Here is a 15,571-nt window from a genome sequence, read left to right on the forward strand (position 1 = left end):
CATTGATCTCCTCTATAAAATGTGGTACAATAATATCTTTATGGTAATTTTAATGTTTAATGACCTTTTCAATATCTGAATTCAAAACAAAACTGTTGTAATCTGTGTATAATTTCTGAGGTACGTGCCTATAGTTTCAGCCTTTGTTATTTTTGTGTAATGCTCGGTTACTGTTTTACCGCCCCCTCCGCAGGCTATCCGTCTCTCATTGGAGCAGACCCTGCCACCAGAGCCCAAGGAGGAGGATGAAGAGCCAATCAGTAAGCTGCGTATCCGGACACCTAGCGGCGAGTTTTTGGAAAGGCGGTTCCTGGGCAGCTGTAAACTCCAGGTCTTGTTCGATTTCATCGCCTCTAAAGGTTACCCATCTGACGAGTTCAAGCTACTCACTACCTTTCCACGCAGAAATGTGAGCTCACACCTACACAAACACACATCTTTACCGAGCTATCGAAATGGGGACTTGCTCTAGGTTTCTTTTGTTTTTTAATATAGCTCATTTTTATTACTAGTGATTTACCCTAACCCTACCCCTAAAATAAATAAATAAATATATATATATATATATTATTCAACCTATTTTTATTTATTTATTTTTATTTCAAATTATGTAATTTCAGGTGTTTGGCCATAACCCCCCCACCCACACACGCAAATGACTGCTATTATTTCTTTAAGTTTAAAAGTGCACCCACTGTCTTAACAGAACTTCCCCCTCCCCATGTTGGAACATGACTGATATTAGACTAGATCCCCACTGACGGTGAATATCTTTTAATTCCTGTCCATCTGCGGTGCACTAATAACTGTGCGTGTGTTTGAATGAGTGTGTGTGAGTGTTACAGCTCAGCAGGAAAAATAGAGTGTATAATTGACTAGTTAATCCCAGCGTGTGGCAGTAGTTTGATTTGTGTGTGTGTGTGTGTGTGTGTGTGTGTGTGTGTGTGTGCGTGTGTGTGTGTGTGTGTGTGTGTACTGCAAGTCACACACTTGCACAATAATTAAAAGCCATGCCTGTTTAATTATTATTTCTTTCCCTCTTGTGTATTTTCTTTTTTTACATTTATCCACAAGCGTATGAGTAATTTGCCGAATGTTAATTGTGGTCCTCGGAAGCAGAAAGGTGCACTGGCTACTTCAGATACAGTCAGCAGTTCTTTCCTGTGTGTGTGTGTGTGTGTTGTGCATGTATGAGAGAGCACTGTCATTAAAGTGCTGCCTTTGTGCGCTCTGCTGCAGGTAGATAACAAGCGATGCTCTTAACAACCTGACTAATTAACAGCATGGAAACTGAAATGGGCTTTCCATTAATCAAGAGATGTGCGCAGGCCTGCCCAGACAGCATGTCATCCAAACCCTTTGGGGGCCGGTGCTAAGGCCCCCCACACACACACACACACACAAAATGCCTTACACACTTATCTACATAAACACCCAACGTTCATGCGTAAACTTGGTCAAACATTCAATACACATTTGCACACCCAAACACCATTTCATTGCAGTTATTCACAGTCTCTGTTCGGAAAACCAAAAGAGATTCATGTTGTGCGTTTTTGCAGAGGGCGAAGTGTATCCAGCATATCCAGGGAAAGAAAAACAGGCTGTGTTTGTGATCTCTATTTTTCTCTCTCTCTCTGCCTCTTCTAATTAAGACTCTCTCGATCCCTCCCACAGGATTAGACCATGAGTGCTATTGCATTTGTAATTCTGCACAAATGTTTAAACTTCATCTCTCTCTCTCTCCCTCTCCCTCTCCTCTCCACATCCAAAACCAAGGTAATTGCCATCAATAAGAGAGTGATTAAACAGAGAGGAGTTTAAAGAGAGAGAGAGAGAGATAGCATAAGTGTCTGAAGGCTTTTGTTTCATTTGCGGCCTGCCAGGGTTTGTGTTTGTCAGTGAAATGTTTGTTCTTTTGTTCCTTTTGATGGACAGATCCAATGCTCCTGCACTCTTCTGAACGAGAGCGTGAGGAAGGATTAGAAACCAGCTTCAGGATTGTCTTTCTATTCATAATACTCATTAATGTCAAGGCACAGTCACATAGATACTCACACCAGTGTTTAGAGGATGTCCGATCATCTGACGACATCTTATTCTTTTTACACTTTGTTTTTTGTCAAGTAATCCAACTTGGGTTACTACATTACCCTTTCATTTCCACCAAAATGCTGCTGGTGCTGGAGCCAGTTCTCCAATCTGCGAACCTCTCTCAGGCCACGTCCACACTAAAATATTTTCTTCTGTAAATGCATTGATTTCACCACATAACTCTTATCCAACACCATTTTCCTCCACTAAAAACAAAGCATTTAGAAAACACTCCATTACCGCATACTAGTTAGTAAACAAATTAGAATGGATTAGTGTGAATGAGGCCTCAGAATCTGCCATTTCCTCAGATTTGAGAGCCGATGATGTCATAACTCTCTGTTACTACGTAACCTGCCAACAAATGTTGCAGCTTGTTAAAAAAAAATATTTTACATGTTTTATTTTTAGTTTTCAAAAAACAATTTACCATCCAAAGTAGTTGAGTTTAGAGCCTTTAAGCCATCACTTTGATATAACAGTCCAAAGCTATTTCAATATTTAACTAATAAAAATTAATGGCTCATGAACATTTTTTAATTCATTGATTGCATTAATAAATAGTTGCTGATAAATGCTCTAAATTAGCAATAATTCAATATATATTGATTCAATAATTATAAATATTTTTGTTTTGATGTAATATAAATAATATAATATGAAATATAAATATTTACATTTATTATTCAGATAATGCATTACAATATTTTTGGCAGATGTATAAAGCATTGATAACACAATACAAAAAGTGGCTTTAGTAGTCAACATGTTGTTTATTTCCATAGTATTGAACATAACCCTATCATTTACCTACAGTCCACAGTAATACATTTTGCAATTGAATTCATCAATGTGTCCAAGAAAATTATATGGGCTTTTCGTTGGACGCTTCACTGTACTTACTGTACACCTGCGTTAGATGGACGGTTTTGGAGCATCTCACTAAACAAAACATTTTAAAACGTAAAAATGTTGAAACTTTTGAAAAAAACACATCTGGAAATCCTTGCATTCGGAATTGTGCTTTTTGAACACAAGTATGCATTCTCATCTTTTGCTTCTGCTGGTGTCAAGTAAGTCTGAGTATGGTTTTGACTGTGCAACTGCGTGTTGCTTATACAGCTGGAGTTCCGCTTACTGCTCCTGCTTAGATGGTAGGAATATTCCCTATTATGGTCCGGGGACATTATTAATTGTTCAGTTTATGAATGTGTAAATTGTTATAAATATTACCACTCTGGTTTAAGTAGTATATATATTTATATAATAGATATATGTAATATATAAATAGAAAGGGAGGCTCTGTCAACTGAATTCAAATCACATCAGCCTTGTTTTTGAGTCTTGCCATACTGAGTTGTTGTTTTTCTGTAAAACTTCTTGATTTTCCATAAAGCTGCTTTAAAAACGATGTGTAGTGTGAAAAGCGCTATACAAATATAATTGCATGACTTGTTCTGAAAACTTTACGCAATGAGGACTTTATTTTGTCCCTCTGGCTTTACTGGTTTCTGGTTTGAGACCAGCAGGTTTAAGGGGTCAGTGCCAAGCTTTTTATTTTATTTTTTGGCCCAGAACTGCCTCTTTTTTTAGTGGAAATGCACAGAACAGTGGAATAGGGGTTCATCTCTCAGATCAGTTAATGTAATATCGCATCCACTTTAGCATGTTTAATTCACCTCTACTCATTTTCATCCACAGAGAGCCGTGTCGTTTCAGGTACCTGATGTCCGATTGAAGCCTATATGTGCTTTTATGTTGGCTTGTGGCTTTCTTGCTTCTTGACCCCCCCCCCACCCCACACCAGCATCCCTTGGTCATGCTAAAGACAAGCAGGGAGCCAGAACTGACTTCTCCCCAGAGGTGGAAACCCTCATGCCCCCCTTCAACCCCACCTTCAACCAGTCTTACTCCAACACCACGAACCCTAACACCCTCACCACTCCTGCAGGCAGATAATGATCCCCCACCGCTTTACTAATTAGACAAATAAACACTCCACAACACAGCGTTAACACAGACCTGGCTATTGGGTTTTAATTAATGATGGAGAGCCCTAAATGGCTTCATTAGAGACTTGTTGTTTCAGCTGTATATATTTTTTTCTTTCTTTTTTTGGTTGGTTTGTTTTTCTCTCTTTTCCTTCCATTTAGAAAATCTTGTGTGTCTGGTCTTTATTTTCATTCCCTCTTAGCCACTTATTGCTGGACCTTTTATTAACGCTACTGAACAGGAATATATATTTGCTTGGCTTTTGAATAAGCATGTTCAGTTTAAACAAGTCTTGGACCATCTCAGCAAGGGCTGACATTGAACTTATTACTAATTTACTTTTAAATGTTTTGACTGTGTGATTCGGAAGCCACACCTTTATAAAGCGTATGTATATTTAAAGTATAATAATGCCCTTGCTTGGTTTACTTTGCCTCAGCCTGGTAACATACACCTGCTTTATGATGAAACTCTGCATTGTCATTTTAATGAGTTTTGCTGTGTTATTGATCAGGTTAATCCTTAAGTATACTAATAATGAAATTAATTAAACTAAACTGACAGCTGCTAGTAAATCATGTTTTCACTGTGAGATAGAGATGTTGTCCCACTTTTATTTTATTTTCCATATTGACTCCCTGAAGGAAAGGACTTTTGAAATGGTCTGCTTGCCGAAATGTACACAGTACAGTCAGTGATGCAAATACATTTTCTTTTTCATTTAAAATTACTGCTCAAATTTAAAGGTGCAATATGTAACAATTTTCATGTAATATTCGCCTATTTTTGCTAATGTGTGAACGGCTTGTAATGCAACTTAAAAAAATTTGCCTTTCCCGGACTTCCTAGGTTATCTGTTAAAGCCTGTAGATTGATTTTCATTTGCTTTTGCTGGGAAAATCCAAAGGATGTGACGTTTATACACGCTCCCGAGAGCCTTGCCTCAGTGCTTGCACTATTCAACAGCAACAACAAACTGCAAAACTAGGTAACTTTATCTTATAGTTGGAATCCAGCAAACGGCCGGCTCCCAGCACAACACCGACTCCTACACAAACTCAAGCCAAAAAAACAAATTAGCTACACAATCCTGTCTGGCTAAGCGAGAACATGATCATGGTCGAGCTAAAACTAGAGTGAACAACAGCAGGGCATTTGATTCCTGGAGGGACCTTTGTTTGGTTTTGGGGATCAAAACAGACCCTGAATTGGTATTCTTCTTATTGGACATGTAAGCTTACATAACTGCAAAGCATGTGAAATATAGTGCCATAAGAATTGATCTGTGTCATTTTTGCCTGCTGACGAATTACAAACTACCTTGCTTCGTAACATTCAAATAATTTCAACGATCTTCTCTTTATACTAAATGCCAGGTATACAGGATAAATTTAAGCAAATAAGTTGGTTTCTTATTCACAGTACAACATATGACATACAAAACATACAATAGTGCAACATAACTGCAGTACAACAGTAAACTGTCTGGTATAGTTCGGTAGTATGTAACTATATGTATGTATCAGTATGCTATGTTAGCTGATAAGTAGTTTTAGTTTTGTCTCAAAGTTTGTAGTAAAACAATCATAACTGTGTAGTTTTAATTAGGCTACCTCATCTGTTAGCATGATGCTGGTGAATCGTGTTCAGTCTCTTTGTACATTACGTTGTTTTGGTCCTGTTTTGGCTGCAGTTCACTTAACGGCCACAAGTGTCATTAGTAACAAGGGTTTCTGAATCTTACATACTGCACCTTTAATGTGAAAACACTGTAATTACACTAACAGTGCTGATAAATGTTTGCATTCAGCTGTGCAATGTTTCTTTTATAACAAGGAATCAGTTTTAAAAGTGAGTGCCACAAGGAAACGTGTCAAAATTCATGTTTTTAAAAGAGAATACAAATTAAAATAAATTAATATCAAAAATAATACAAATTTACGATCTTGACAGATGTTTATTAAAATGGGAATACTTTTATATCAAAAGCAGTTTATTAAAGGTTCATGAGTTTCCCACAAAAAGACAAATAAAATGCTTAAATTACTTATTAACAGTAAAAACATGATTGACACATTTAATTTGCAGATTTGAAGATTTAGTTTGAAGAAAACTTTAAGATGATTAGACTTTTATTTTGGAGACACGGTTTCATTTTAAACTTTTGCCTGGTTGTAAATTCTTAAAAGTACTTGTCCTTTGTGAGGCAATTTTGTATTGATTTTGTTTAGTTGTTGGCATGGTCATCAGGCCCAGAAGTCGAGTAGCACTTTACATTTGGAGAGAGTGAGCATCTACCTCTTTTGTCCTTATTCCACTGGTCATCTGGGTGGCTGTACTGTGTTTGTGTAGTGACTGTGTGTGGCAGATGAATATGAGTGTGTTAAAGGTTTAGCAGGATTACCTGCCATCAACATCATCAAGGCCTAAAGAAAACAGCCACCCGGCCCTCTACTCCATCACAAGGCCACTTCATCTGCCTTCTCAGGATTACGGCGATATGAGTCTCGACACCCCTCAAATGATCTCTTTTCTTCTTCTGTTTACTTTGGCCATTGGAGAAGGCATTGTTCATCAGTGGAGATCACACCACTCGGGCACGTTTGAATTCATCTGATCTTAACATCTTACATGGGAAAGAAAGTGGTTCTTTATGGTCAAGGTTGTCAGTCAGAGTTGTCTCTTGAATGTGTGTTTGTGTGTGTCTGATGGAAAGGTATTATAAAGCACTCTGTGTCCCTCAGAGAAGTCTAATTTAATTCAGGAGGACCAAACAGAAGGTTCAGAAGAGACAAGTGCTGGGAAAAGAGGGAGGGAGTGAGAGAGGGAAAAGGAGTGAAAGACAAGGAGAGAGCAGCAAAACAACAGATTTGTTTGTTGGCAGATGCTGCTCCTCTTATGGTCTGTTAATTGGATAAAAATGTAAACAATCACCCATGGCATCTGTCTCCTGCCATAGGAGTGCCACCTTGTTTCTCTCTTTCCCCTTCAAAAGAGAACAGTCATCAACACAAACACACACACACCTGCGTCACCCTAAATCCTAATTTACTTCTACCTGATGCTGGGGTGTTCTAGCAGGCTTTCGGGTTCATTTCCATTTTAAGTTTTTGTTAAGCTCTTCTATGAAAGATGGGAGGGGGTTGTGCACCTCGGTGGAATCGATGTGTTTTACTCTCTCTCTGGTACTATGCCCCTCCTGTAGCCTCAGGTCAGGCTCGAAAACAAAAGGCACAAGTCACACATTACAATGAGGTTTGGGGCAACAGAGCTAATGTGCTGAAATGGGTGTGATATCAGAACCCCACCCACCCCCTTGGAAATGCCCAAATGCTTAGTGGAGCTCTAACTGCCAATAGATTACCATCAGTGGTTCTTGCTTATACTTGAGGTTAAGGATTAGAAATTTTTCTCAAATATATATTTTTAAGTATTAAAGTATTTTCATCCAGACTATGAATGATAGAGTTGGGTTGTTACTTTTATAATCAATTGGACTGGATTGATCGGATTTTTCATGGAAAACAATAAATTGTACAAAATAACTCCCATAGATTTATATTTAAGGAGGGACCTTAGTAATATTTAGGAACTATCATAGAATGTCCTAGAGCCTTTAACTTCTCTTTTGACTTCTTGCCCAGAAAGTAACCACCCAGAACACCCTATTTTTGCAAAATTAAAACAAAATTGCATAAGATTAATTTTATTCATTTATTTTTAAAGGATACACACAAGTATTTTGGGCAAATACATGTAAAGTGGGACACTTTCTCTGATAAAGTGGGACACTTCCTAATTTGTCATTGATCTAAATAGCTACATCAATATCATTCATACTAGTTGAAGGATTAGGATAGGATTAATTTAATGCTGATTTTTAGTAATGGACGAATATACACAAAATATACAGATGAGACTGGGGCTAGTTATTCCACTGGGAAGTTGCCACAAAGGCTGTGTCTTAGTAATGCTAACATTTGAAGTAAGAAGTCTGATTTGCGCAAATGTGTATTTTCTCTAGTAGAGGTTTTTTTATGTTGGTTTGAAACCCCTAAACCCTCTTGGTTCAAACTCCTTTAAAGCTGAAGTATGGAACTGTCTTAATATGCAAAGACAACTGTATGTCATTATAGTTTAATTTTCATGAAAACTGTAACCTCTGAGTTTCTGTGTGCTACTAAAATTCCTGTTTGTTTTGAGAGACCAGCTTAGATTGCTTGGGGGCGGGATTTTCTCTTGTTTGACCAATGAAATATGGGGGGCGTATTCAGAAAACTGTTTTGAAACCAACGTTTATTTTTACAATTCCGTTTGGTGTATCGTATTATACAGTGATTTGAAAATGTATTTGCCCCTTTCTGATTTCTTTTGTAAATGTCTCATACTAAATTGTTTCTAAAATTTTAACAAAATCTAACATATAACAAAGGCAATCGGTGTAAATGCAAAATTTAAATGATAATGTTATTTATTTAAGCAAAAAAGTTATCCAATACCATCTGGGCCTGTGTGAAAAAGTATTTTCCCTTTAGTTATTAAATCCCAAAATCTATGAATCTACATTCATAATGGAGTTCAGCTGGACTAGACACACCCAGGCCTGATTATTGCCAGCCCTGTTCAGTTAAATCAACACCAAAATATAACTTTTTTTTTTTGAAGTTGTGTAAAAGGTCTCACCCAGTAGCACACTATGCCAAGGTTGAAAGAAATTCCAGAAATTATAAGGAAAAAGGTGATTGAAATACATCAGTCTGGGAAGAGTTACAAATCTATTTCAAAGGCTTCTGGACTCGAAAGAACCACATTGAGAACAATTATCTACAAATGGAAAAAACTTGCCTTCCCAGAAGTGGCCGACCTTCTAAAATTCCTCCAAGAGCACAGCAACGACTCATCCAGCAAGTCACAAAAAAGCAAAGGATACCATCGAAGGAACTGCAGGCCTCTCTTGTATCAATAAAGGTCACTGTTCATGACTCCACTATCAGAAAGACACTTGCCAAAAATGCCTTCCATGGAAGTGTGGCGAGGCAAAAACCACTGCTAACCCTGAAGAACTTTAAGGTTTGTCTGAATTTTGCCAAAACACACCTTGATGATCCTCAAACATTTTGGAAGAATGTTCTGTGAGAATGGACTGGTGAACAGTGAAACTGTTTGAAAGACGGGTCCTGTTACATCTGGCGTAAATAAAACAATTCAAAAGAATTCCACAAAAAGAACCTGTGGTCAAGCATGGTGGCGGTAGTGTTATGGTGTGGGGATGCTTTACTGCTTCAGAGCCAGGGCGACTTGCAATATGTGAGGGAAAGATGAATTCTGCTCTCTACCACTAAACCCTAAAGGAGAATTTGCGGTCATCAGTCTGTGAGTTGAAGCTCAAGTGCAGCTGGATTATGCCTCATGACAATGATCCAAAGCATAGGAGTAAGTCAACCTCTTAATAGGTCAAAAGAAGCTAAATTAAAGTTCTAGTCCTGACATGAACCCAATTGAGATGCTGTGGCAGGACCTTAAATGGGCATTTCATGCTCAAACCCACCAATGTGGCTGAACTAATGCAGTTTTGCAAAGAGTGGGCCAAATTCCACCACAGCATTGTGAAAGACTGGTCTCCAGTTATTGCAAGCATTTGGTTGCAGTTGTTGCTGCTAAAGGTGGCATGACCAGCTATTAAGTTTAAGGGGGCAGTTCGTTTTTCATATGGGTTATATAGGTGTTGGATAACTTTTTTGCTTCAATAAAAAATATATATATATTTTTAATCTATATTTTGTATTTACTCAGGTTGCCCTTGTTTAATGTCATGTCTTTTTTGAAGATCTAAAACAAATTAGTATGAAAAATAGTTAAAAGTGTGACAACAAAGTCACGTGCCGCCATGCAAGGATTGGAGGTGTGAAAGGTGAGCTCTGCGCACTTTGCTAGTTTTAAAACTTTTAATGACATAAACCAGTGAGATTCGATACACACTGTTCTAGAAGGACAAGATGTCAAAGAAATCAAAGACATTAAAAAACACTTATGTGCTCAAGCTGATACCCCTGAGCAGTCCGTGGACCCAGGAGTCGATTTGGTTGGAGAGTGGGAAATGTGGCGATGTTGAACATGTCAGCAATGCTGATGAAGGTTGTTGCTGACTTGGAGGATCTTGCTGTGATACGTTGATCGATCACTGCCATGGAGGAGAAATATTCTGATATTCTGACAAGAGTGGAGGATGTTGAGAAATGGATCAATTATCTGGAGTCATTGGAGAGGGAATTATCTGCTAATCTGCTAGCAACCAAGGTGGATTTGGAGCATGTCTGAGAGAAGTTGGAGGACATGTAAAACTGTAGCCGATGGAATAACGTCCACATAATTTGAATTCCTTAGAGCGAAGTAAGACAGGATATGGTGAAATTCCTTTCCGAGTCTGCTCGACATAGCAGGCCATAACCTGGAAATCGAGCGAGCTCACAGGGTTCTGGTTAGGCAATCCGTGGATTGAGACAGGCCCCAAACAATTCTGGCCAAATTTCTGAGATCATCCGATAAAGATCTTGTGTTACGCGAGGCAAGGAGTAAAGGAAGGCTTTCTTGGAAGAACCACAGCATTTTCTTGTTCCCAGAATTGTGAACTCGACGAGAGTAACATGATCGATTCAAGGAATGCAAGAAACTTTTACATCAACGGAAGGTCGCTTTGGCACTGACATTCCCAGCCAAATTGAGAATAGATGCTAAGGATGGCCATAAAACATTCACATGCCCACAGCAAGCGATGTCCTTCATAAAGTCAATGGAGTGAGCAAGTCACCATGTGTTTCTCATGTTGCAGCCGTGTGGACTGACTCACTGAATATTTACTTGACTGTTTGAAGATTCTGCATGCTCTTTTTGTGCTGGTTCCACCTTGTGGCTGGAGTTTATTTTGTAGAGCAACACACCTTCAGGACGGATTTGTGGATGAATATACCTGCTCTTTGTGCTTGGTCCGTTTATCGCTGGAGTTTATTTTGTGGAGTATTTCTGGCTAAGTCATTGGAGTAAGTAATTTGCTTGCACTCATGTTGCAGTCGAATGGACTGGCTCACTGAACATTTGTTTGACTGTCTAAAGAATCTGTGCTTTTTTTTTTTTTTGGCTGGTTCTGCCTAGTGGCTGGAGTATATTTTGTAGAATAATACACCTTTAGGACAGTTTTATGGATGAAGCTACATGCTCTTTGTGTTTATTCTGCCCATTAGCTGGAGTTTGTTTTATAGATTATCTTTTGCTGTGTAATTCTGTCTCACAAAATTTGTATAGTAACACCAGACTTGAGCAATCTGATGGCAAGGTTGTCGTGGGGGTTCTCGTAGGCGTACATGGACCGTTTGAGTTTGGAGGGATGGATGCCAGTTGGCGCTGCCGTGTGTGGTGTTAATGTGCACATTTTTCTTTTTTCTGTTTGTTGGGTTCTAGCGAATGTTTGGGGTTTGACAGTTGCACTAATTTTGGAATTTGGTCTTTATAATCCTGTTTTTGACACATTTACATGTTAATATGAGTGTATTGTCTCTCTCCACGTGAAATGGGAATGAGTTGGGGTATCCAATAAAATGATGGAAGTTTATTTCTCTTCTTAAGTGTAAGAAATATGATATAGTGTTTATTCAAGAAATGCACCTTTCTCTGCAGGAAGCTGAAACATTTGGAAAGATATGGGGTGGGCATTTTTTTTTATAGTTCTGGCTTGAGTAAGAGCAGGGGAGTCATTATACCAAGTAAACAGCTACAATTCAAATGTCTCAAACAGAGTAAAGATAAATTGGGAAGAGTCGTTATTGTTTGAATGTTTTCTTATTGTTTTTGGACAGTCTTTTTTTATATCCAAGTCCCTCATTTCATCTGTTGTTGGTTGCTTAATTGGAAACATTTTATACTCTGATCATGCCTTGGTGTGTTTAGAGGTGTTGCCACATATGGAGAAAAAGAAATCTTATAGTTGGCACTTTAATGTATCCCTTTTGCAAAATCCTGAATACCAACAAATACTAAAGGCTGAAATCAATGTCTATATGGAGACCAACTGGTCCTCAGTATCCTTTTGTAGGCGTGGCTTGGGAGGTACTTAAGGCGGTTCTTGGGGGCCAGATCATACAGTATGACTCATTCACCAAAAAATCCAAAGTACAAGAACTCATGGAATTGGAAGGGAATATTAAAAGAGCCAAGGCTGAGCTGAAGTGCCGAATGTTGTCTAATGACCTCAGAGAAATGACCCGATTGAAATACAGATATAATACTATTTTGTTGTGGAAGATGGAGTTTTGACAGTCATAGTTGGGGTACAACGCAGGGAAGCTGCTGGCTAGATTTGTAAAACAGAGAGATTTTTCTACCATTCCCTCAGTGAAATCTGCTGGTGGTGAAATATTTACCTCGGCCATTGATATTAATAATGCTTTTAAAGAATTCTATCTTGACCTCTATAGTTCCACGTCTTCATCTACTGCTGAAGATATTAGAAACTTTGTGGAACCATTAGAACTCCCTAAACTGACGACTAAGCAAAATAATTCTCTTGATTCTAAGACCTTGTAGGAGCTTAGCTAGGTAATTGAGGCCTTGCCTACAGGCAAGTCTCCGGGACCAGATGGCTTTTCCGCTGAATTTGTTTGATCTTATGCTACAGAACTGGCTCCACTTTTGCCAGAAGTTTATACAGAATCATTAAAGAATGGAAGGCTTCCGCCAACCATGACACACAAGCCCGGATCAGTCTGATTATAAAAAAGGACAAAGATCCAAGTGAGTGTAAGAGTTACCGTCCAATTTCCCTGATCCAGCTCGACGTTAAAATATTGTCATACATTTTGGCTAAACGATTAAGTAAAGTTATGACATTTCTTGTACATATAGATCAGGTGGTGTTTATTCAGGGACCTAGCTCTTCTGATTATGCATTTCATCAATATCATGTGGTCAATTGCCAATGATCAGACTCCGGTCATTGCCATCTCACTTGATAGCGAAAAGGCATTTGATATGGTAGAATGGGATTATCTTTTTAAGATTTTGGAAATGTACAGGTCCGGGAATACTTTTATTGGATGGATTTACTGGTAGTGGCGGTACAAAACAAATAGATTAATTTCAGACTATTTTACTCTGGATACGGGCCCCCAGCAAGGTTGCCCTCCTTACCTATTATTGTTCGATCTTGCTCTATAACCATTAGCAACCACGATAAGAAAGGAGGATGATTTTCCAGGGGTAGTGGCGGGGAGGTATGGACATAAGCTTTTGCTTTATGCAGATTATTTTTTATTATTAGTCTCTAACCCTGCTAGATCTATGCCTTGCCTCCACAGAATTATTCATTCCTTTTCTAAGTCCTTGGGATACTGAGTGAATTGGTCTAAATCCGAAGCTTTGGCTCTGACAGCGTACTGCCCTGTATCGGCTTTTCAGCCTGATGACTTTCAGTGGCCCAAACAGGGCATTAAGTATTTGGGTATTTTATTCCCAGTAAATTTGTGTGATTTTGTTAGTTAAATTGGAGCGATGTGGGCAGGTGGGTTTTATTACATTTATCTATGATTGGGAAGGTTAATGTTATTAAAATGAATTGTATTCCAAAATTCAACTACCTGCTACAATTTCTCCATGTAGATGTCCTCCTCTCTTATTTCAAGCAATTTGAAAGCATAACGAAGTCCTTCGTTTGGAATGGTAAACGTCCCAGATTACACTTCATTATGTTGCATAGGCCGATTGACACAGTTGGGCTTGGCCTACCCAAGATTTTGTTTTATTATTCAGTGCAGTGCATTCATTTGGCTCATTGGTCGCTTCCACATGAGAGAGCCCCTCCCTGGTTTTGTATTGAACAGGAAGTTCTTACCCCTATTTCGCTATTGCAAAGACTTTCTATCAAACTAACTGGAGAAGTTAAGTTACATGTATGGACAAAAGTGTCCAGAGTGTTTAATTCAGACATTTATTTAAATGTTGTTTGAGCATATGGCTGAACCCAAAATTTACAGCTGCGCCACCTGCTTTGTAATATTTTTGGGAGTAGTATCCCACCCAAAAGCTGCAGATACTCTGGAAGTGGTGATTACTGCTTTTGGAAAAGACCATGAGGCATCAGTGTATTACTCCCTGCTAATTCAGAGTCTGGGGGAACAGAGCTTCAACTTCTCTCAATAGATTATTGGAGAAAGATTTAAACTTAGTATTGGAGGAGGGAGTGTGTGCTAGGATTCTATAATAAAATCAAGTCTACATCTAGAGATGCAAGGGTGCGCCTTATGCAATTTAAGATTTTACATCGATTCTATTGGACCCCCCTCTAGATTGTATATAGGCTTAGACTTAAAGACACACCCACCTGCTGGCGGTGCCAATCAGAAGATGGGGACACAACCCATGTTTTTATATATATATATATATAATTAATTTTTTTTGTATTCTCAAGTTGGACCACAGGGATGTTTGTTGGGGGTTGGGGAATAGTGGGGGTTAAAAGTTGATTCAGTGAATATATGTTTGCAATTTTATTTCATGTGTCTAAATCAATAAAAAGTTTGACATGGTCTCACCTACATATTACACCTTGTTTACCATTTTGGTTTGAATGTTTTTATTTCATCAGCTTTGCAATATCCTGCAATGTCTGGGCTGCTCTCACAGAAACTACATGATATGTTAGCTTTATTCTCTGACACCCGTGACCTTCCATCCCAGCTTCTTTCAGCAGTGTTTTAATTACAAGCATGGAGACCTGGAGGGGTCTTCAGAACACAGAATGGGCCTTAATCAGAGCCCTTTTACCAGGCTGTAGTTAAGCCTCTGTGCTGAGCACTGTAGCTGTGTACTGTGTGGACACCCAGGTGTGAGCAAAGGCCCTATGTAACAGGAGAACGCTCTGCTATTAGCTCACTACAATGCAGCCATCATCTCTTGCTCTCCTTTTTTCACTCTCGCTGCAGTATCACAAGCTGCTTATGTAAACTCTCGCCACTCCTCATCATCTCTGCAACGATCTGAAAAATCCCCAAACTGAGACGTGGCTCTGACATGATGTGTATCATAAGTGTAATTTGTTGGACTTCAGTTAGTTTGCTGTTGTGGCTCTGTTTAGATTGTGGTGCTCTTTGATAATGAAGTTGGTGGTTGGGCTCGTCTCTTATTCCTTGCTGATGCGTTCAGAGTTCTCACCTCATAGCTGTGGCACTGCTATTGTGTTTGGTTTGGATTGGTCTATTTGCGATAACAAACGGCAACTATCTCAAAAGGAAACAGGACACGTACCTCACACGGGGACATTATCACATTTCAGAGCTAATCAATGACATCAGATGGCCAGACCCCACACATATCATAGTTTAGGAGGAACAGCCACTCTGAGCCCACACACCTCATGATTTGAGCAGGGCTCCTATATACTAAGTGAATGTTTTTAATAGATTGCAATTTTGATATTGCAGTGACTTTTTGTATTTAG

General features: G+C 38.8%; 1 protein-coding gene across 2 annotated transcripts in view; it reads left to right on the forward strand.

Annotated features, from left to right (window-relative positions):
* The window catches only part of LOC127631045 (FAS-associated factor 1-like), a 104,175-nt gene that overhangs the window by 86,844 nt on the left and 1,760 nt on the right, over nucleotides 1-15,571 (forward strand). For both annotated transcript variants that reach the window (XM_052108998.1, XM_052108999.1), the window contains exon 18: nucleotides 194-409. In XM_052108998.1, coding sequence (XP_051964958.1) covers nucleotides 194-409 — 216 coding nt within the window. The remainder of the gene's footprint in view (nucleotides 1-193; nucleotides 410-15,571) is intronic.

This window comes from Xyrauchen texanus, chromosome 37 (assembly GCF_025860055.1).
Source record: "Xyrauchen texanus isolate HMW12.3.18 chromosome 37, RBS_HiC_50CHRs, whole genome shotgun sequence".
Classification (NCBI taxonomy): Eukaryota; Metazoa; Chordata; class Actinopteri; order Cypriniformes; family Catostomidae; genus Xyrauchen; species Xyrauchen texanus.